This window comes from Protopterus annectens, chromosome 2.part1, assembly GCF_019279795.1.
Source record: "Protopterus annectens isolate FY-2018-M chromosome 2.part1, PAN1.0, whole genome shotgun sequence".
Taxonomy (NCBI): domain Eukaryota; kingdom Metazoa; phylum Chordata; order Ceratodontiformes; family Protopteridae; genus Protopterus; species Protopterus annectens.
The window spans coordinates 415,660,719-415,685,139 of record NC_056729.1 but is presented as its reverse complement, the minus strand read 5'-3'; the positions used below and the strand labels follow the sequence as shown (position 1 = coordinate 415,685,139).

The 24,421-nt window shown below is 41.4% G+C and overlaps 1 protein-coding gene across 2 annotated transcripts in view; it reads right to left on the bottom strand.

Moving 5' to 3' along the window:
* OTUD4 (OTU deubiquitinase 4) overlaps positions 1 to 24,421 on the bottom strand; it is a 2,240,995-nt gene that overhangs the window by 892,139 nt on the left and 1,324,435 nt on the right. For both annotated transcript variants that reach the window (XM_044062226.1, XM_044062227.1), the window contains one exon: positions 16,948 to 17,048. In XM_044062226.1, coding sequence (XP_043918161.1) covers positions 16,948 to 17,048 — 101 coding nt within the window. The remainder of the gene's footprint in view (positions 1 to 16,947; positions 17,049 to 24,421) is intronic.

Sequence of the window (24,421 nt, the reverse complement as noted above, 5' to 3'; positions counted from 1 at the left end):
ATACAAAGAAATTTTAACTCATAAAGTTAAAATAACTTTAGAGAATACAAGTTTTTGTCTTATTCAATAAGCCCCAAATACTTACATAGACTTAAAAATAAAACAAAAAGGTTGAATAAACAAAACCATATCAAAGAAATCTTTTCTCTAAGGAAAAGAAGAATGTTTCTAGTATACCAGAAATACTAGATGAATTTAGAAATCACTTTCACAAAATTAACCATAATAATATTAACATGGAACCTAAAGATAAAATAAAGGAGTTTATAACCACACATATGAATAAAAAGCTTAATAAACAACAGATTAAACTATTGGACAAGAGTATTTCATATACAGAAGTTATTACACAAATAAATAAGCTTAAATCAAACAAAGTACCTGGTAATGATGGTATTATACCAGAGATATATAAAATCCTTTCTAAAAATACATATTCATTAATACATAAGGTTTTATTTTGGCCAAAACTGAGTTAATAACCCCCATCTTGGCAATATACATTTATTTCGCCAATTTTAAAACCTAATAAAGATCCAACTAGATGTTCTTCATATCGGCCCATCTCATTACTTAATGTTGATTATAAAATGTTTATGAATATCTTTGCTGATAGATTGAAGACAATCATTCCCAGCATTATAGATATAGATCAGACAGGCTTCATTGTAAATAGAAATACTTTTGATAATATAAGAAGAACTTTAACATTAATAGATTTTGCAAATAGGAAAAAGAAAGATTTAACACTTATTAGTCTTGATATAAGTTCAGCATTTGATTCAGTAAGTTGGGACTATCTGTTTACCTTAATGAAGTGCAAAAACTTCTCGGATGCATTTGTAAATCTAATGGAACATTTATACAAAGGAACGTTGGCTTATATTAAGGTAGGAACATATGTTTCACAAAAAATACCCATTCTTAAAAGGTACAAAACAAGGATGTCCACTTTCTCCACTATTATTCACTTTAGTAATGGAGCCTTGGGCTAATTTGATCAGAAACAGTACTGACATAGAGGGTTTTGAAATAGATGAAAATACAACATCCAAAATTCAACTTTTTGCAGATGATGTTCTAATTACATCAGCAGGATCTAATTCTTCTATACAGTCTCTATTTGATAACATGATGAATTTTAAAAGTATTTCTGGTTTAATATTCAATGAAGAAAAAACTAAAATACTACCTATATATACACGAAAAAATATTCTCATTAGTGATTTTACTAAATATGTACCCAATTCAGGTCAGATAACTTATTCAGGTATAATACTATCTAAAGATATTAAATCTATTATATATAATAATTAGAATACCTGTTTTCTTAATATACAAAATCTTTTTAATACCTGGAATAATATGTTTTTACTATGGAGGAGAGACTTACAATTATTAAAATGATAATATTCCCCAAGATTTTATACTTAATACAATCAATAATACTTCCACCTACAAAAATAATTATCAAGAAACTGAACACACTAATGTTAAATTTCTTATGGGCACCTAATAGACCTAGGATTGCATTAAAGAAACATACTAATAGCTGGTCTCAAGGGGTATTTCTTTTCCAGACTTTAATTTATATACTATCTCTTCTATTGTAAAAGTTATTACTTTATTAATAGATCAGTCATATGTCACAAAATGGAAAGATTATTGGGAGCTAATTAGTATACACTTCATGAAAATCTCCTTAACACATAAAAATATGATTGTAAATAACTCCATGTTATGGTTACTAAAGGAATTTTGTACTTCACCTATTACACCTAAACATATGGTTTGTTACCCATTAAATATTATTAGTTATCGTAACTTTATATTCATGCACCCTAAGTATAGGGAATGGAATTTTATTGTATTTCCTATAATGTATACTCAGGGTATGCTTTTGTCATTTACTTCTGAAGGAACTCATTTAGCTATAGATAATGATCTAAAGTACTGGTATCAGTTGATATCTGATAATAAAGTTAAAAATCTAGATTTCTTAAAACAAGAATTTGATCTAAGAGAAACTTGCTGGTTAGAGGTTCAGACCTTTAGACAACATCTCATTAATAAAATAGATTTAATGTCTATAGCTGTTAAAGAATCTATTCCAACACTGATTGATTACTTGATATTAAATTTACAACATAAAGTTTCTGATAAAGGTAAACTTTCATACATACATAAAGTTATCAGACAAGAAACTTTTACAGTGTAGATTCATACTGGAATTATTTCACTTCTATTAATGGGGACCCACCAAATCAACAAGATAAACAATATATATTGGAATCTGCTTATAGAACTACGTCTTCCATTGTCTGGAGACTTTATACATGGAAATTTTTACATAGATCTTTTATACACCTTTGATGATGAATAAAATAAATAATAAAGATAATCTATGTAAGAGATGTAATGTAGAAATTAATGCTGACTGGGCTCATATGTTTTATGACTGTATAAAATTGAAAGAATACTGGAAGTCAATTAATGAATTTTTGCAGGCTCTTTTACAGATAATTTCATTATTTCTAAATCTCTTATATTATTCAACACACCTGTACCTCAAAGTGTTAAAAGGTTAAGCTTCCTTGTTATGGTCTATTCTAGCAGTGGCTAGGAAAATAATAACTAGAAATTGGATTTCAGATACACCTCCTTCGTTCAATGAATTTAAAATGTTATGAATATAGTGTGCCATATGGAAATAAACACAATTAGGACTAGAACAAATAGAAAAACATCTTATTTTATTGTATGGGATAATTTACAAAATTTGTAAAAAAAATTTTAATTTCAATAGCATGGTATTTTAGTTTAATTAATTGATCTGATTGTAGTGGATGTCTTTGTAAATACTTTAGTTGTTTTGTTGAATATTATAATAATACCTATTTTTAATTACTTGTATAAAATTGTTATGATATTTCTCTTATATGTTAAAACAATACACCTGTTTTGAAAAAAAAAAAGAATGCAACTGCAGTCATAACATATGGGTTGAATACCATAGCTTAGCTGGGGGAGGTGGAATGCTCTAAGAAAGGGATGGTGTAGCTATCAATCCCTGCAGAACTGCCGAAGCAAAGCCTGCTCTGGATCTGGAATATAAAGGGAGGTTGTAGTGTTTGGAAAATGTATGCACGGAGCTCCATGTAGCAGCTTCTAGAATGTCTTTTGTAGGCACCCCTCTTAAGAATGCTGTAGAGGTGGCTGTAGCTCTGGTGGAGTGTGGTCTGACATTGGCTGGCACACTCTTTCCATGGAAGGAATAACAGAATCTGATGCAATGTCCAATCCATTTTGAAATTGTCTGTTTGGAAACTGCTTTTCCTTGTACTCCAGGGGCGTAAGCTACAAAAAGCTGATCAGACTTCCTACTGGTCTTGGTTCTGTCCAGGTAGTAGCGAAGTTGCTGTGAATGTCCAAGGTATGCAACAGTCTTTCCCCTTTGTTCTCAGGATTGGGAAAGAAAGTAGGCAGGTGAATTGCTTGATTTAAAGAAACCCTAGATACCACTTTTGGCAGAAAGGTAGGGTTGGTTCGTAAGGAGACCCTGTCTCTGTGAAAAGTTATGAACGGTGGTATTGCCATTAGGGCCTGTAATTCCGAAACCCTTCTTGCTGAGGTAATGACCAACAGGAAAGCTGTCTTCCAGGAAAGAAATTGTAAATCCACAGAAGCTGCTGGCTCAAAGGGAGGTAGAGTCAATTTTTCTAGGACAAAATTGAGGTCCCAAGCTGGTACTGGTGCCTTTCTTGGGGGCTTTATATTCTTGATTCCTCTAAGAAATTGCCTTAACAAAGGATGTGAAAACACAGGTGGATCAGTGTTGTATCTAGCTGAGATAGCTGAAGCATGTATTTTTATGGAAGAGTATGAGAGTCCATTATGTAGCATATCTGCCAAATATTCCAGAATGAGTGGAATGCTCAAAAGTGATGCATCATGACCCTTGCCGGTATTCCAAATGCTGAATCTCTTCCATTTGGCTGAGTAAACCTTTCTGGTGGATGGTCTGCGGGCTTCTGTTAGTATCCGCTGAACTTCCTTGGAGAGAGGTAGATTGAGGTTATTTATGGGATCTCCCAAGCTGTTAGCTGTAGCGTCTGGATGTTGGGATGAACTGTCCTGAAGTTGTGTTGAGTCAAGAGTTGGGGTCATTGGGGAAGGGCCCACATTTTGTTGTGACATATGCTCCGTAGTAGTGGGTACCAGTGTTGTCTTGGCCAGTCTGGAGCTATTAGGATCCCCTTGGGCTGCTCTGCTTTGATCTTTAGTAACACTGTCGTCATCAGTGGCAGAGGTGGAAATGCATAGATTTTTAGGGAGCTCCAGCTGAATGAGAGAGCATCTATTTTCCATGCTTGTGGATGATATGTCCTTGAACAGAACTTTTGTAAGTGATGATTGAGGTGGGAGGCAAATAGGTCTACGTCTGGCCTGCCCCATGTCGAGGTGAGTCGTATAAAGATTTCTGGATGTAACCTCCATTCGTGGGGGTCTAGGAAATTCCTGCTTAGACTGTCCGCCAGAACATTGTCTTTGCCTGGAACAAACTGGGATTGCAACTGTATGTTTAGACTCAGTGATTTTTCCCAAAGATTCATTGTCAGTCTGCAAAGGGGGTAAGAATGAGTGCCCCCCTGCTTGTTTATGTACCACATCACAGTGGTGTTGTCTGTCCGTATTAGTAGGCGGCCTTGCTGAAGTTGTTGTCCAAAGGCCTCGATGGCATGCATTACTGCCAGCATTTCTTTTTGATATGCAGATGTGTTTCCTTTGGAGACCATTGTCCTTGAATACATCTGCCCTCCATGTGCGCCCCCCATCCAAGGTCTGAGGCATCTGTGGTCATGGTCTGTGTTATCTAAGGTTTTTTGAATGACATACCTGTGTTTGACTGGCTTACTGAGGCCCACCATAGAAATTCCTTTTGAAGACATGGAATGAGCGGTATGGTTGCTTCTAGGTTGTTGCTGTGTTGAGACCATAAGCTTTTTAGGTACCATTGAAGCTTTCTCATGTGTAGTCTTGCTAGTGGAACCAGGAGAATGCAGGATGCCATGTAACCCAGGGCCTGTAGGAATCTCCTTGCAGTCATCTGGGTGAGCTTTGCTAAACTTATGAAGTAATGAGTTAACTTCTTTTGCTTGTCTTCTGTCAGGTAAGCCATTTGAGAGGCTGTGTCTAGTTTGGCTCCTAAGAAGGTTATTTGCTGGGATGGCTGAAGTCTTGACTTTTGAAAGTTGACTGTGTATCCCAGAGCCTGTAGCAAGTGTATGACATAATTCAAGTTTTTTTGTCAAAGTTAGTTTGTCGTCCGCTTGTATGAGGCAATCGTCCAGGTACGGGTAGATTTGAATCCCCTGGAGCCTGCAATGAGCAATTACTGAAGCCAGGCATTTCGTGAATACTCTGGGCGCAGTAGATAAGCCAAATGGCAATGCTGAGAATTGATAATGCTCTGGCCCTGCAAGAAATCTGAGGTATCTTCTGCAGCTGTGTCTGACAGGGACATGCAGGTATGCCTCCTTGAGGTCCAGAGTAATCAGCCAAGACCCCTTGCCCAGCATGGGAAGGAGTTGCTGTAGAGTCAGCATTTTGAACTTTGGTACTATGAGAAAAGTGTTTAAAGCGGACAAGTCCAGTATTGGTCTCCATTGAGTTTCTTTTCTTGGAACAAGGAACAGTCTTGAGTAAAACCCCTGACCTTGTTCTTGTTGTGGAACTTTTTCTATTGCTTTGATCTGAGCAAACACAGAAATTTGCTTGATAGCCTCTGCCCTCTGATTTTGTGGAAGGTTTGGCATGCCTTGTTTTCTTGGCAAGGTATGAAAATGGAACCTGTAACCGTGGTCTATAATGTCCAAAATCCATTTGCCCTTTGTCAGTTTGTGCCAATTATTTGAAAACAGAGATAATTTTCCGCCCAAAGGAGCTTCTGCTTGCTCCTTGGTCAGCGGAACTAGAGGAAAGTCATTGAGATTGTCCCTGTGGGGCAGGAGAAACCCCTGTGTCACTTCTTTGGTTTGCTGGTTGCCATTGTCGCCCCCTGTAGGATCCTCTGTATTGCCCTCTTCCTCGGGCACGCCTGTTTTTGCCCCTTTGAAATCTTTCAGGATTAGGAAAGGACCAGTTTTTAGAAGGCCAGTTCCTGCTGAATCTGGGTGGCTGAACCTGGAGGAAATCTTTGACTGTCTGAACTGACTTGGCTTTTTCCTCAATGGACTTTAACACATCTTTAGCATTAGCACCAAAAAGCTTGTTCTTTTCCAAGGGTACATCAAGAAGTTTTGCCTTAACATGATCTGGTAAAGGTTGTTCTTTTAACCATGCATGTCTACGAATGACCGCCCCTGTCATAGCTGCCCTACATGAAGCTTCCAATGCATCATATCCACACTGTAGAAAATGATTGCTAACTTGCTGAGAATTATGAACAGCCTCTTGCAAAGACTTCCTATCTAAAGGTTCAGGAGAGGCCAATTTTTTCTGTAAATCCTCTAACAGAAAAACCTGATATTGAAACATGTGAAAGAGACAATTGAGAGCTCTCATAGATAAAGTAGTTGAGGTGTAAACTTTCTTCCCCCATCTCTCTAAGGACCTTGCTTCCCTGTCGGAAAGCAAAGGATTTTTGGAGGTGGTAGCTGAAACCCCTTTGGGCCCCTGAGAAATTGTTTCTAAATCAACAGCATGAGCCCTAAAGAAATGAGAATGGGTTTCTGGGACCTTATAGTATCTGTCAGGCTTGAAAGGAGCAGGAAGAAGAGTATCAGGGGTAACACTGGAGTCAGAGTATAGATCATCCAAAACATCAAGCACAGGAGGAATAGCTAAGGGTCTGTGTTGGGGGTTTTTAAGGAATGTTCGAAGGCGCTTTCTGGAATCTGAATATTCCTGGCCTTGCCACTTAAAATGCTCCCTCATGGAATGCAGAACTTCCCCAAAAGAAATATCCTCAGGAGGAGAGGCCGAGGGAATGGAGTTCTCTGCATCTGAATCCTCATAGGTCTGGAAGGGCTCTTCCTGGCTTTCGGAGTGAACAGAGTCCTCAGAATCTTCATCTGAAGAAAGAGGGACAGAGGGTTCAACCCTGGGCCTTTTATCAGGAGGAGGTTGGGATCCTCTCTCAGGATGGGCCTGGGAACCTCTGATCAGGGAAATTAAATCTGCAGCCAAAGACATGATTTGAGTATCAGGAGTAGGCTGAGGTAAGGTTTTAGCAGTAAGATGCTTGGCCTTGCTGGCTGCCTTAGCGCGTGTGTAGGCCTTGATAGACATGGACATGGGAGGCCTAGCCGCTCCACGTGCAGGAGTGACCTTATCAAAAGCAATGGTCTTGGGCATTTCCTCGGTTTCAGTATCCGGAGGAAAATCAATAACTGGCGTCGGAGTGGCCTCCGGTATCGGAGGTATCAGTAAAGCGGTGTCTTTGGTTCGAAGCGGTGGAATAACCGCCTCAGAGGGAACTGGGGCACTCGTGGTAAGTTTTGGCGTGGTGTCGGTTGAAGACACGGGCCGAGGATGTCGGTCCCGGTCTTTTCGTTTCTTAGGAGTATGCGTTGTCAGTTGTTCCGACGGCATTATATAAGCAAATTTTTCGCCGAAAAAGTCTTCAGCGAACTCCGCCCGGCGCCTGAGGGTGCGCTTATTGAAGGGAGCACAGGTGGCACAGGCCGAGACGTCGTGGTCTGGGCCAAGGCAAGGGAGGCAGTAAGAATGGAAATCCTTATGAGGTATTTGTTTACCACAAGACAAACAATTATTTACTTTTTCAGTAATTTCTGACATTGGCTGAGGCAAGAAAAGGTCCCCAACGGGGTACTTAGCTTTATTGATGACTTCGGTTTCGAAGAATACAGGAGCTGACCGACCGGCACTTGCGAACTGCTTCTGCTTCGGGCACCGCGCGGCAAGAAAGACTGAAGAAGATGGCGTCAGCTGATGCTTATGTACTCCGGCCGCTCTGACATCGGAGAGAAATGCGACATCAGCCGACGTCGGACCCAGACTTCGGAATCCGGCCGACCGAGGGCTGCCTGAGGCAGGACAACCCATATGTTATGACTGCAGTTGCATTCTTGAAGGACATCAGAGGGAAATCAGTTCTAGACCTCTTAGAGGGAGAAGGGTGGCTTCCTCGGATTAAAGAAATAAGGTCTTCAGCCATTCTTATCATTTGTTTTTTAGGCATAGGGACCTGACCATGTGGTCTGGGCATCGGTTTTCTAGGTGTGGGTCGAGTTTTAGGCCTTGAAGAAGAAGATGGGGTCGGCTTTATATGCAAGTCAGTAGGCCTGAATACACCCTCAGAAGCCGGTGCCTGCACAGCGGCTCTGGACCCATCCAAGGTAGAGACATCCACAGGTTCCACAGTCGAAGAAGCATCTCGTGGTATACCGGACTCTGAATGAATCTCAGCAGAGGCCTGCGACTCAGAAGTAGCAGGTATCAGGGGCTGCAAAAGCACCTCACTGAGTACCGGCGAAGTGGCGACTAGCTTAGGAGAAGCGTCGTCGGCAGCTTTGGACCTATGCGGTCTGTCTCTGTCTTTATCTTTGCGTTTTTTCAGAATTTCGGAAAGTTGGGTGGCTTACCGAAGCCATTTTTGGATAATTGAACCAAGTACCAAAATATTTGGATGTAAAAATGAACAGACGATGAATAGTTCAAGATTTGAATAAGGCACAAAACTGACAGCAAGGTACGTCGTGGTCTGGGCCTAAGCAAGGAATGCAGTACAACTGAAAATCTTGAAGAGGTACTTGCTTTCCACAAGAAATACAATTGTTAACTTTTACTGACATCGGTTTAGAGCAAGAAAAAGGATCCCCAATGAGGTATTTAGCTTAGTTGAAGATTTTGGATCTGAAACTCGAAACGAAAATTTCAAGAGTCGGCCGACCGGCACTTGCGAACTGCTTCTGCTTCGGGCACCGCCCTGCAAGAAAGACTGGTATAATGGCATCGGCTGCATGCTTTATATCCCTGACTACCTGACGTCATGGAAGATGAGACAGCAACCAACACTTTGATAATCAGGCTGACTAAGGGCTACCTGCAAGCAGATAACCCAAATGTAATGACTGCAACAGTGAAACACGAAGAACATCTACCATGATTAAAATTCTGAAGATGTGAAAAAGTTCCTTGAAGAGTTCCTTCTCATCTGGGCAAACAGCTATCAATATGATAACACAGTCTCCATGGTTTGGACCCAATAACAGCCTAGATCAGGATCAAAAACTGCAGTTATGTGAATTATGGATGAGATTTAAAAAAAACCTACTACAATGCCCAACCCAGTGAAAAGGGAGGCACTAATAGTTGAAGGAAAAATTCCACCTTGGAACTCAAAAAAGTTTTCTTTTTTTTAAACTGCATTTTGAGCTATTCTAATACATCAAAACCATTCCCAGCACATCCAGTCAAATAGTTTTACCACAAAATGGCTATTATGGTGCCTGCCATACTAACACGATCTTGTTTTACTGCTTTGTCTTTTGGTTCTCGTAATCAGTTTCAAATCTATTTTACAAAAGTCAGGCCAGACATAAGGAACTTTTCTGCCTCATATATAGAATGGCAGCAGTATGAGTAAAAGGCATTTGCACAGCTTCCGAACTAGATTACTTTTCACTTTTGGTATGAATTAGCCTGATTTGCACGGTTCTCGGAGATGATCTGACCTATTCAAAGTAGTTCTAAAGCCACGACAAAATATAGTAGTGAGACTGCAGAGTTTTCCAGCTGCATCTAAAGAAAGTCCAAGTATTGACAGCACCCCCCTTTTACACTCTTCCTGATTTGTCAAAAGTACCCACTGCAAACCAGGAGTTATAACTGACTAATACCACTTCAAAGAATTTGACAAACACATGCTAACTATTACTGCAATTCCTCAATGTCTGCAACAGGAAGATTTTCTTCCCTGAATGTTACAGAAATGTGCTATATTTGCTCAAAAGTGCTTTACTCCTCCTGTCTTCTCTCTATTATTACACTGCAGCTCAATACTGCTTCAAAAAATGGTACAACCTTTTGTTCTTGAATTTGCGTTCTGAGATTTCTCTCATTATTGAGGCAGGTCTTCTTGCATAACATTTTCCCATTTCTGTTGATAACATCTCCACCACTGCTTACTCCTTTCACCAAAACCACAATCCATGAGCATGACCAATTAGTATTTTCTGAGCCACATATAAGACTAAAATGCTACTGTCTGAAAAGATGTTGCACTTACAGAAAAAAATACCCCACAGAAGTGAATCACTATGCAAAAAGATGTGATTAGTTAGGCATATGGACTTCTCCTCTGTACAACAAAGGCAATGGAGATGAATTCCATAACACTGTACACATTCTTTTTCTTCAACAGCAGCTGCTAGCATCAGCAAGACTGAAGGCTGCCCATAAAAGTCTGTGGGCAGTACATGACAAGACTAAGTACATATCTGCAAGTCTATAATGTATTATTTGTATGGAGACAAATTCCTCTGACAGAAGTTAAGCCTACAAAGAGATGAGTGGGGATTCCCTTCTCGTGACTGGAAGACAAACAAATTACAGTTTAACAAAGCACAGGCTGGTTTGTGGTAACTAAACCACAAGAGAAAAATAAACCTGTACGTAACTATGAACTTTTCCTTTTAAGCAGACTGACAACTCCAGCCAACATGATGCATTTATCCTCCAAATATCTGGAAGATGAAGCACCATAGAGCTCTTTAATGTGAAGAGCAGCATTCGCTCTCACCATAGCTAAACAGTTTAATAACAAACAAGATGCAAAGGACAATCTAAATATAAGGACATGGTGTGCAAACTTGCTTCATACCAACAACCTGACAAAGTACTCATCAGAATACAGAGAAAGTACAGTTTTGTACCTACCATAAATGTAGATGTTCAAGGATCCACATTGCTGCAGTCCTAACTATTGGGTAGTCCGCTGTCCAGTCGGCCCGAATACCAAAGTATATGGCTGACGTCGGTCACGGCGCATTAGACTGACGTCAGTACGTCAGGGTACTAATGCGCATGACCGACGTCATATCCTCAGTCTTTTCTTGCCCCAGATGTCAGAAGACCCTAAAAAGACAAGGCCAAAACCAAAACACACCAAACATACCTGCACCAAAAATATGTACAATATATACAAAGGTACCAGAATATAATCTCACCTACACAACCACCCCTAAACACAGAGGGGAAGGAGGGAGGGTAAATTGGACTGCAGCAATGTGGATCCTCGAACATCTACATTTATGGTAGGTACAAAACTGTACTATGTTCTTCATTCCACATTGCTGCAGTCCTAACTATTGGGTAGAATCCCAAAGCAGAGGCAAGGGAGGCTGGCAAATCATAAGGAAGCAGGAGCTGATAACATGCCTTGCAAAATAGCTGTGGCAAAACCAGCCCTAGACTTAGAGTAGAGAGGAAGGTGGTAATGCTTAGAGAAAGTATGCACTGAACTCCAAGTAGCTGCCTCCAAAATATCCTTAGTTGCCACCCCTTAGAAATGCTGTTGAAGTGGCAGTAGCCCTAGTGGAATGAGGCCTAATCCCAGCTGGAATCTCTTTGCCATGATGGGAATAACAAAATGCAATGCAAAACCCAATCCACCTAGAAATAGTTTGTTTTGACACAGGCTTGCCCTGCGAACTCAAAGCCAAAGAAACAAACAACTGCTGAGACTGCCTAAAATCCTTAGTCCTGCTTAAATAATAACGCAATTGCCTGTGTACATCTAAAGTGTGCAAAATCTTTTCCCCTTTATTTTGGGGATCTGCATAGAAAGTAGGCAAATGAATAGTTTGGTTTAAAGCCACACTAGAAACCACCTTAGGCATAAAGGAAGGATTAGTACGTAATGATACCCTATCCTTATGAAAATCAAAAAAGGCTCAACCGCCATAAGGGCCTGATACTCAGAAACCCTTCTTGCAGAAGTAATGGCCAACAAAAAGCAGTCTTCCATGACAAGTATTTCAGTTCAGCAGTAGCCGAGGCTCAAAAGGTTGTAGAGTAAGTTTCTCCAACACAAAATTGAGATCCCAAGCAGGAGTAGGAGCTCTAATGGGGGGTCTTATATTCTTTGCCCCTCTAAGAAATTGCTTGAACAAAGGATGTGAAAACAATGGTGGGTCACAATCATAGTGAGCTGAAATTGCTGCAGCATGAATCTTAATGGAAGAGAAAGACAAACCTTTGTCCAATAACTCAGTAAGATATTGAAGAGCCACACTCAAATTAGGCTCCGAAATCTCCAAATTCTTTGCTGCAGTCCAAAATAAAAATCTCTTCCATTTTTCTGCGTACACTTTCCTTGTACTAGGTCTTCTGGCTTCCATAATCACATTTAAAACTTGTTGAGGAAGTTGAGACCTACTGTCTTTCAAAACAGAATATGCCAGGCTGTTAGATGAAGAGTTTGAAGCTTGACATTGAGCAGATGACCGTCCCTCTGAGACAATAGGTGTGGAATCAAAGGTAAAGGCCATGGAGGCTTCCTTACCAGACTCCTCAGTAATGGGTACCAGTGCTGCCGAGGCCAATCTGGAGCTATTAAAATCATCCTTGGCTTGTCTTGTCTGACCTTTAGAAGCACCTTTGGGAGAAGAGGCAGAGGTGGAAAAGCATACACATGAAGATTTTTCCAACTGAAAGAAAGAGCATCCACTTTCCAAGCTGTGTGATGAAATCCCTTGTGCAAAACTTTGGCAGCTGGTGGTTTAGTGGAGAAGCGAACAGATCTATGTCTGGAGTTCCCCATGACACTGTCAATTTTTGAAATACATGAAGATCCAGTTTCCACTCGTGGGGATCCATGATTTGTCTGCTTAACACATCTGCTAAGGAGTTCTGTGCTCCGGCAGAAACCTTGCCTGAAGAGTTAGTTGCAAGCTGAGCGCAGTCTCCCATAAAATCATTGCTTGCCTGCACAATGGGTAAGAATGTGTTCCCCTTGTTTGTTGATGTACCACATGACAGTTGTGTTGTCTGTTAGAATCAACACCTGCCCTGGAAGAAGTAACTCCTTGAAAGCCATTAATGCAAACTGGACTGCTAACATCTCTTTCATGTTGATATGTAGATGTTGTAGTCTGGCAGGCCACTTGTCTTGTATCCACTTTCCATCTAGATGAGCTCCCCAAGCAATGTCTGAGGCATCTGTCGTTAGAATCTGACTTGCCTCTGGCCGGGTCACAGAGAGTCCCTTGTTTAGGTGACATTCCTGAGCCCACCACAAAAATTCCTTTTGAATGCAAGGTATTATTTGAATGACAGTGTCCAAATCCTGGCAGTGCTGTGTCCATAGATTTTTGAGATACCATTGTAGCTTCCTCATATGCAGTTTGGCATTGGGAAGCACCAGAATACAAGATGCCATGAACCCTAAGGCTTGAAGGACTGTCCTTGCAGTCAGCCCGGACTGAAGAGATAATTGATGGAAGTAACTGGAAAGATTCTTTTGTTTGTCCGGGGTTAAAAGGCCATCTGGGCTGCTGTATTCAGTCTCACACCCAGAAAGCACATGTCTTGAGAGGGTACTAGACTGGACTTTATTTCGTTCACAGAATACCCTAGGCATCTTAGCACTGCTATGACATATTCCAAATGCTGTAGAAGGTCTTCCTTTTCTTGAGCCAGAATCAGGCAGTCGTCCAAGTAAGGATAGATTTGAATTCCTTTTAGCCTGAAGTAAGCTATCACTGGAGCCAGAACCTTTGTGAATACTCTGGGCGCAGTAGATAAGCCAAAGGGCAATGCAGAGAACTGATAATGAGAATTTCCAGCTCGAAAACGCAGATACTTTCTGCAACTTAGCCTTATAGGCACATGAAGGTAAGCTTCCTTGAGATCCAAAGTTACCATCCAGTGATCTTTGCCCAGCAGAGGTAAAAGCTGTTGTAACGTCAACATTTTGAACTTTGGAATGTCCAGATAAGTGTTGAGGATAGATAAATCCAAAATTGGTCTCCACGTGTTCCCCTTCTTTGGTACTAGGAACAGGCGAGAATAAAATCCTAGGCCCCTTTCTGGCACAGGAACTGACTGAATGGCTCCTATTTGGAGCAACAGAGAAATTTGCTTGCGAGCCTCTGTTCTTTGTAGAGGAGGAATGTCTGGCATGCCTTTGAAAGGAGGCAAGGTATGGAAATAAAACCTGTAACCGTGGTGAATGATATCCAGAACCCATTTGTCTTGGGTAATTAAATCCCAATTTTCTTTGAAAAGAGACAGCCTTCCTCCTAGAGGTGCCGCCAGGCGAGAATGTACTGGCAGCTGAAAAGGCAGGTCATTGGGTCTGCTTACGAAAGGACTGACCCCTGCCCTCACCAGAAGTCTGAGCAGGAGAACTCCTGTCCTAGGCCTAAAAGAACCTTGAGCTCTGCCCCTACCACGTCTAGACCTACCCCTAGACTGGGAATCATAAGCAGGATAAGTCCACCCCTTAGTAGGCCAATTTCTACTAAACTTCGGAGGCTGCACCTGCAAAAAATCCTTAACAGTTTGCATAGACTTAGCCTTGTCCTCCATTTTCTTTAAAACTGCTTCCACAGGCGAACCAAACAACACATCAGACTGTAAAGGAGCATCCAAAATCCTTGTCTTAACATGCTCAGCTAAGTTCTGATCTCTCAACCAGGCGTGCCTACGAAGAACAGAACCAGTGGCAGCCACCCTCGAGGAGGCCTGCACAGCATCAAAACCACACTGCAAAGAATGCTTTCCCACTTGTTCAGAAACATGAACAATACCTTCAGCCAGAGCATCCACCTTAGACTTCAATTGTGAAAGGAGATAATTCTGATATTTTAACATATGAAACTGACAATTCAACGCCCTCATGGCTAAAGTGGAAGAAGTGTACACTTTCTTTCCCCATCTATCCAAAGCCCTTGCCTCTTTATCAGGAGGAACAGGATTTTTAACCACAGAAGCCTTCACACCTTTAGGCCCCTGAGAGACAGTTTCTGGGTCCGCCCTAGGACTCTTAAAAAGATACTTATGGGCGTCAGGCACCCTATAGTACCTATCCGGTTTAACTGGGGCAGGAGGCAAAGAATCAGGATTTAGTGAAGCCTCTGCAAAAACATCTTCTACCACATTCAGAACAGGAGGTATAGCTAAAGGCCTATGCTGGGGTAAAACAAGAATTCTCTAAGCCTCTTCCTGGAATCAGAGAAATCTTGACCTTCCCATTTAAAATGCTCCCTCATGGAATGCAGAGTCTCTGAAAAGAAAAATCCTCAGGAGGCGAAGCTGAAGGAGTAGAATCATCCACATCAGAATCAGAATAAGGAGGATACTCCTGCAAGTCTTCAGCAGAAGACTCAGAAGCCTCGAACATTGCTCAAAACTCTCAAACTCAGGTTCCACCCTAGGCCTCTTATCAGGAGGGGCATAGAACCTCTAATCATAGTAATCAAATCCTCTGCCATTTTAGCATATGCTTCTTAGGCAAAGACCCTGAAACACCCGGAGAAACCCCCACTGAAGCTAAAGTAGGCCTGCCTCTTAAAGAAGCCTTGGCAACAGAAGGAGGCCCTAACCACCTTAGGAAGAGAGGGAAGAACAGCCACCTGAGAAGCCCCTTCAGCCTGGCCTACTTCCTGAGAGGACACATCCTGCAACAATAAAGTTTCTCCCTGAGACTCCAAAGAAACTCCTGGCAGAACCTCCGGCTCCACTGAGCCTCTAAAGAACCGACGTCCGGGACTGTCGGTTCTTCCCCTCTAGGCTTCGCTGCTTTGTCCTTGCGCTTTTGGCTGAAGCGGCCGGAGCATCCGACGGCATTTTAAAATTTAAACGCTACCCGAACACTAACCTGGCACAGTCAAACCTTCACTTAATAGTGCGTTTGTTAAATCTAGCACAAGGGCGGCATCCAACAACGCCGTGCTCAGGCCCTAAACAAGGTATACACAAAGTATGGTAATCCCTATGAGGTATCTGTTTCCCACAAGAAATACAGTTATTCACTTTTTCTGACATCCGGTTAAATACTGTGGCAAGAGATAACCAAAATATTCCCCAACGGGGTACTTAGCCAACTTTGATTCGGTCTGAAACTCTGACTTCAGAAACTTTCAGAACGCCAACCTGCACTCGCAAAATTGCTTCTGCATCGGACCATGCGGCAAAAAAGACTGAGGATATGACGTCGGTCATGCGCATTAGTACCCTGACGTACTGACGTCAGTCTAATGCGCCGTGACCGACGTCAGCCATATACTTTGGTATTCGGGCCGACTGGACAGCGGACTACCCAATAGTTAGGACTGCAGCAATGTGGAATGAAGAACATCCATTAAAGCAATTATCTCAAGTGTTCATATAGAACTAATCCCTTTTCTCTAGGGTATAAATATAAAAGGCTTGTCACTTAGAATTTTTTTATTGAATGTAGAGGTTGACAGACCATCACGTTTTGAATGATGTCAACATCACTGGGAAATTAATTTAGCTTAATTAATGCATTTGTAGTCTGTACTAAGATCAACCATTTAGTCTTATTACACTACTGAAAATTTAAGGGCCACACCAAAATCCAGATATCAGACACAGAACCAGGATATTCAAAAATTATTATTAAGACATTCGCAACTCTTTGTTAAATGTTACACTGCAATGATTCTGAAAAATGAAGGATAAGCACAAATGCTTATAAGATAATTCGACAAATATAAATAAAAACATGTCCCCTAAAAGCACACGCGCATGCGCACACACACACACACACACACAGTATCTGAAAGCTTTAGTCATCATATCATCTTCTTTCAGCTGTTCCCATTAGAGGTCGCCACAGCGGATCATCTGTTTCCATTTCCTCCTGTCCTCTGCATCCTGAAAGCTTTAGTGCAAACAAATAAATAACATACACACTGATTTCATTCAATATCAGGCAAAAAACAATGCACATACTTTTCTCCAAGTTCTTCTACAAAGACCATGACTTGGCCATTTTCTGGATTAACTTCCTGAATATGGGCATTATATTGCCTCCCACTATTATCCAAACGTACCTAAAAATAAAAGATTACAAAATTAATTTGGTCTAGGAGAGACAAACATATTCATTAAACATCTACTTCAAAATCTCTGGGCATCATGAAAAATTATCAATTTGAATAGGATGTCACAAAAATAACATAAAATTAAAATGCTTTAATTAGCCATAAGCTACGGGAGGTACTCACCATAAAAGTTAGACTTTCAAGAGCCGCCCTTGCAAAAGATTCATAACCGAATTCAAACCACTGCTGGCATATACAATCAGTACCATATTTTCTATTAGTCCTTATCTAACAACTCTCCATCTACCAAGACTACCCAGGCTCATAAGCATAGTATCTGCATGTTTTCAGTTTCTTTGGCAAGCCACCGCATTCCAACTATAAAGAAAAGGATAAAGACCAAAACCCCAACAAAAGAGATACACCAGAGACCACACACACACACACACATAGTGGATATAAAAAGTGTACACACCCCTGTTAAAATTCCAGGTTTTTGTGATATAAAAAATGAAACCACAATAACTCATTTCAAAACTCCCCCCCCCCCTTTAATGTGACCTATAACCTGACAATTCAACTGAAAAACAAACAAACCTGTAAGGAGAAAAATATAAAAAACAAAAAACGTACAATACACTGGTTGCATAAGTGTACACACCCTTAAACTAATAATTTGTTGTGTGTGCACACCCTTGAACTAATACTTTGTTGAAGCACCTTTTAATTTAATTACAGCATTCAGTCTTCTTGGGTAGGAGAACCGAGAAAAGCCGAAAGACACAAACAAACAAATATTATACATATGGATGGGGGGGGGGGGGGGGTACTGAAGACATTAGGTTAGGTGAAGGCGCTGGGGTTGGTATAGTGATTAAGATGTTTATCTCGCAAACAGAAAGTTCTCACCTTTGAAAGGGAAATTGGCTAGGCTCAAAATGGCCCACAAGGACAGCTAGCCTCATACTTAACCTATGATTCTATAAATCTGTAAGTATTGAATGGAACAAGTTTCAGAACTGATGGTCAACTGGAAGGTACGTAACGAGGGGTGGCGGAATAAAAGACTCCTGGAAAACAGCAGAAGGGATGTCAGGAAATCCAATGGAGCTGTTGCAGACATCAATGTATTACAAAGAGCATGTTACTAAACTTTTCTCTAAACTTAAGGTGTTTCTGTGCAAGCATATAAGAAGAATGTCTGCAATGGATGACTGAAAATATGGAAGCATTTATAAAAAAAATCAAGATGAAAGAAAACCACACAAACTTACAGTGAGCCATGGCATAAAAATAAGATCACTCCAAATACCTTTCTTAAATACTTACAAAATGTCTATCATCATTTGAGAACATGGTGTTTTAGAGATGGATGCACAACAATTAAGTAATCACTATGTCAGACTGAGGGGAAAGTAGATTCTGCATTGCAAAGATGCAAGAAAAAAGTACAGTTGTGTAAAATCTTACCATAACAGTAGATATCCTTCTAGTCACGGTTAGAGTATTCATACCCTATAGAATCTCCTGCCAAGGATAACCATAAGTACGTACAGTATATCAAAGCCTTTAATTTTTACTAGTGTTGTACAACAAATGTATGGTCACAGCATCAGCGCAGGGCATAAAGGTGACACATAGATGCTCCAAACTCAGAAATGAAGTGGTCCAGGAAAACAAGCGCCACCACAGCAGAAAGGAGAATACGTACATTCAGTGAAAAAGGAGATGCCTAAAAAGTAGAGCAAAGACCCTCTCGGCCAAAGAGACATTCCCAACAGAAAAGAGGAAGAAAAGGGGGCAGGAGGGAGGGACTGAATACTACAACAGTGAACAGCAGAACATCTACTGTTACTGTTTTTTACACAACTGTACTATGTCCTTCCCTATCACTGTTGCAGTATTCATAACCTTTGGAAAAGTACAAAATATACTGTAAGGAAGGGGGAGAGGCATCTGGAAATGGCAGCCAACTTGCACTGATCAGTGAAGATGTGCACAGAAGACCAAGCAGCAGCTTAATGGATGGAACTGGTGTCCAAACCCTTGACGAAAGATGCAGAGGATACTGCTGCCCTGGTAGAATGGGCCTGAACAGAGGCAGAACGCTGTCTACAAAGAAAGGAATAACAAAAATAAATGGCTTTCGAAATCCAGGAGGAGAAAGTTTGTTTAGAAACTGCCAAACCCAACATCCCGGTATGAAAAGAAACAAAAAGATGCTCAAATGTACAGATAAGTCTTTGTCTTGTCTGAGTACTACCTGAGCTGTCTATGAAGATCCAAGGCGTGTAGAACCCTTCTCACTAGTAGATTGTGGAGAAGGAAAAAAAGGAAGCTGGATAGACTGATTAAGGGACAATTCACTGACCACCTTGGGCATAAAAGGATTAGTGTGCAGACACACCCTGTCCCTTTGAAAAATATAGAAAGGGGAAACTGCCATCAAAGCTGGGGTTCAGAAACTCTCTTGCAGAGGGTAGGGCAATTGATAAAGCAGTCTTCCAGGTATAATGTTGCAGAGAAGTAGCAGCAGCAGGTTCAAAAGAAGGCTGGGTTATTTTTTTCATGAACAAAATGAAGGTCTCAAGAAGGAGGGATGGATGGGCCATCTTGGGGGCCTGATGTGGAGGACACCTTTCAGGAATTATTTAACCTCAAAACGAAAGGCCAATGATGGATTCAAAGGCAGACAAGCAGAGACTGTTGACAAGTGAACTTTGACAGAAGAATATGCCAAGCTAGCATGGAGCAGTTCATACAGTTAATAGCTTGGAGCAGTTCATACAAGAGAGAACCCGACTGAGAAGGGATCCTGGTGAAGTTTAAGACACCAAACTAAACATCTCCTCCACTTGGACATATATGGTTACCTGGCCTCCTGCAGAACCTTAAGGATGTCTTCGGAAAACTGGTGTTGAAAGGGGATTAAAACCTTACCATCCAAAGTGTCAACTGAAAAGTGGACAGACAAGAGTGAAGGAGAGACCCCTTGTCTTGTGTGACAAGTTCCACAATGTGAGGTAGCGTGTGTTGATTGCCTCTGGCCAGAAGAAAAAGGAGGGGGAAACCAGTGCTATCTGGGCCAAAAGCAAGCCATCAACAAGATTTCTGGGGAGTCCTGTTTGATCTTGTGTAGGAACCTAGGAAGAACAAGAGAGAAAAAGCATAAAGGAACACCATCTTCCAGGAAAAAGACATGGGGTCCACCCGTAAAGTAAGAGGACTTGATAATCTGGAAAAGCTGCAAGAAAACTGTCTGTTCAGACAGGAGGCAAAAAAATCCACTTGAAGGATACTCCACTGATGAAATATGTCCAGAAACACCTCTCTATGAGGCATCCACTTCTGAGGTTATGCCCTGGGCCTGCTTAGAGAGTCTAACAGATTTTGTCCTGAAGGAACGTAAACTGCCTGAACAGAAACATGTAGTTGGATAGCTAGATCCCAGGCCTGAAGGGCTAGTCTGCAAGGAAGATAAGACCTTGTGGCTCCCTGCTCGATGATGTACTATATGACTGTGGTGTTGTCTGGATAGACCCTTAAGGGGCCTGAAGACTAAAGGGAGTGAAGGCCTGGAGAACAAGGATAATAGTACTCATTTTCTTTGCTGTAATCTATTTTCTGAGGAGGGGGTCAGATACCCTGAATCCTCAAACTGCTGGAAGCAGCCTCCACCCTGATCTAAAGAGTCTGTAAAGAGCTCCTGAGATGGAGCAGGAGGCTGGAAACAGATGCCTTGGTTGAGGGATATGTACTGAACCCACCAATAAAGCTTGAGTTTGAGACAAGGATGTAAGGAAACTGGAAATGTCAAAAAGTAGCAATGATGAAGCCGAACTCAGTGCAGGTACCACTGAAGATTTTTCATATGAAGCTTGGCAAAAGGAAACATAGTGATGGTCAATGCCATGAACCCCACAGTCCCCACAAATTCCCTGGCAGACAGGAGAGACATACACAAAGTACATCATTAGAGACAGCACCTTGGGAGCAGGCAGATAGGCCAGCAGTGGAAGAGTTTGGAATCTGCAACTCAGAAAAGATGTGATCCTGAGACGAGGACAGGACAGACTTCTGGAGATTGACAGTGAAACCCAGACTGTACAACAGGAGTCTGGTAAAGTGCAGGTCCTGTAAGAGCCTGGAAGGACAGGAAGCCTGAAGGAGCAGATCGTCCTGATAAGGAAATAGTTGTACTCCTTGAAGCCTGCAAAAAGCTATGACTGAAGCCAGGCACTTGGTGAACATCCTTGTGGCTGTGGAAAGACCAAAGGGCAAAGCAGAGAATTGAAAATGACAGGAAGAAACAGAGAAATGTAAATACTTCCTGAATACAGGGTGAATGGGAATATTAAGATAGGTGTCTTTCAGATCCAGAAAACCAGAAAGGCCTGCGGTACCAAAAGAGGAAACGGTGTCTGAAGGGACAGAATCCCAAAGGTGGGTATCTTGAGTAAAGTATTCAAAAAGGAGAGGTGGAGAATAGGTCTCCAGGATTCACTCCTTTCTGGGGACCAGAAACATCCTAGAATAAGACCCTGTACACTTCAGTGCTTCTGGAATGGGTCAAATGGTGCCTTGATCCAGTAAACCCTGCAGTACCCCTGAAAAAATTGTGAATTTGGTCTGAAGGGGGTTGAGGAATGGCCAAAAAGAGGGGAAGGAATCCTTACTATCATCAGGCAAAGTTTGAATATGAAGCCAAGAACAGCATCTCATAACTGGGCCTGAAACAGCAGCTCTGGAGGAGTAATCAGCAGCAGTGTCGTTGCTATACTTAGAGTGAACAGCTACCTCAGATGTGATTCCCACCAAAGAAAGAGCAGTGGACTTAGTCTCAGAATCAGATAGAATCTCCCCAAGCTGAGATAAAAGGGATAAAATATACATAGCCATACAAAGTTGACAGTTTATGGCATGAAATGCCAGGGTGGCAGAAGTATAGACCTTCTTCCCCAGCCTTTCCAGAGCATGGTTGTCTTTGAGGGAAGATATTTAGAAAAAGGCAAAATCTGGGAAGGCTTATCAGCAGAGACAGAGACCATAGCAGGTTAGAAGAAGGACACTTATAAAGAAATCTGAAAGGCTCAGGCCAGGCTTCTTAGGGGCAAGGAGGTTGGGGGGCAGGAGGTTGGGAGCCAGGAGCTAAGGAAGTAGCTGCAAAGATATCCATGAAAGCAGACAAGACAGGGGGAATGGCATAAGGCTTATGAAATCCAGCCACAACTCATAATACCTTTTCTGAATGTCAAAAACCGGAGAGCAGTCCCACTTGAAATGCTCCAGCATGCAAACCACTGTACCCCCAAAGGATAATTCTTCCAAAGGGGAGACAGGACTTAAGGATACTTCTTCTTCCTCAGAACCATAATCCAAAGATAATGGCATCTAGGAGGAGTAGGCCAAGGAATCCTCATCGGAGTCTGATTCCTCAGCACAAGAATCAGGTTCTCTAGACCTCTCAAGAGTTAAAAAGCAAGGAGGGACAGAAACCCCATGGGGTGGTCTCAAAGCCATCATGGATTTAATTAAACCCAGAGTGAAACCCTATCCCTCTTTCTGAGGATCCTTGGGAGTGGAAGAAATATGCTTAGTCTTTTGTTTTTTCTTAAGGGGAATGTTGACTTTAACCAACCTCGGTGGCTCATAACCCTGCCTGGACTCAGAGTACCAAGAACTTCCTTCTTAACTAAAATCTGGGGAATGCCCCTAGGTCCCTCAGATATGATTAGCCATGGTTCCCAATCCTCATCCACAGAGGATGTCTGTAAAGCCTAGATGGACATGTGTGAAGTGACAGTACTGGGCAGTTTTCAGGGGTATCATCAACCTCGAGACAGACATCTGGCTAAGGCTGGAGAGCAGCAGTATTAGACCTTGACTTCTTGGCCTTGTTCTTAAGAGGCCGTTGTACCGCTGGCTGGGTGGATTTGGCCATGGTACCTTGCGCCAACAACCTGAGATGCTGATTCTCAAGATAAACAGAAAGTGAAGGCAGACAGCTGCAAACAGTCTTCGACACAAACACCTGATAGATACAGCATTGAGTGTGGTTGTGAGAAATACCTAGACAAAACAAAAACGTTTTATGTCTATCCTTATGGAGAAGCTGACTCCCAAACCAACGTTCTTCCTTTCTTGAATGACATGAACTCTCAAAATACAACATGAAAGAAAAGGAACCCCAATGGGATACTTACCTGAAAGACAGTTGGTATAACTAGCACAGAGATCAGTTTTCAGAAAGATGTTCAACTACTACATTCAGACTAGTGGCAAAAAAATTGAGACTGGCACATCCGTGGAACAACTTTATGTTCTATGCTGACACAGACAGTATACAGCTGATGTGTGACTCTAGTACAAATGAAAGGCTTTGGTATACTGACCAGTTGTAGGTCTATCCTTGGTAGGGGATGCCATATGTTATGAATACTGCAACAATAATATGGAAAGACATCTCAAGATAACAGTCACTCTCAAAATAGTAACATAAGTGTCAAGCAGTTTTACCAAGTACTTCCTCTCTTCCCCACATTTGCAGTTTGGCAAGAATGTCACACAGTTAAATATGTAGTGGACTGGTCTACAGTACACACTTTTCTCTGCCATTTCAATTAAAAAAAATGTGGGGGAGGGCACTTGGAAGTTGTGGACAGACTTCAATACAGTATACCTCAGAAGTTAAATACAATGTAAGGATCAGATAATCCAACTCCCAGTAGTGGTACTTACTGAGATATCTGCTTGGAAAGCATTGCTAAGGGTTAGATATAATTATGTGACGGTAAAACACATGCACTCATCTAAAACTAACCTTACGTATGAGTTTTAATCTTCTAATGCTTGCTCCAAAGAGAAAACAAGATATTTGTCACTTGCTTTCCTGGTTATTATGATGTGTTTATGCTGTCTGTCAAAAACCTGAGAAATGGAATCCAGCTCAAGCCTAGAAAATCTGACTTGTAGTTGTAGCCAAGTAGTTAAGGTGATGGACCAGAAATCTCGCTCCTCACTGGTTCAAATCCTGCTGACTATGAACTTTTAACTGCTTCAGTGGCTCCCCTTGCTAATGCATTGATATGGGGAAGATATATAAAAGCATAGGTTCTAAATCTCTTGAGGACTGTTTTTCCCACCGCACCCCCCAATATATATGGAAACAAAAGAAAAGAAGTGGAAACAGCCTTAAGTTCTCATTCTGACCAGATGGTATACCTGAAGGTGGGATGGACATGAAGGATGTGAAACAAAAAATAACCACCTCAGAATCGATGTGGAACTTTAAGAAACAAAAAATGTAGACACAAGATAGAAATGAATGTAATATCCTACAGACTTTACAGGTATTCCTGAAAAGGCTATGGGAGTAAACTGTG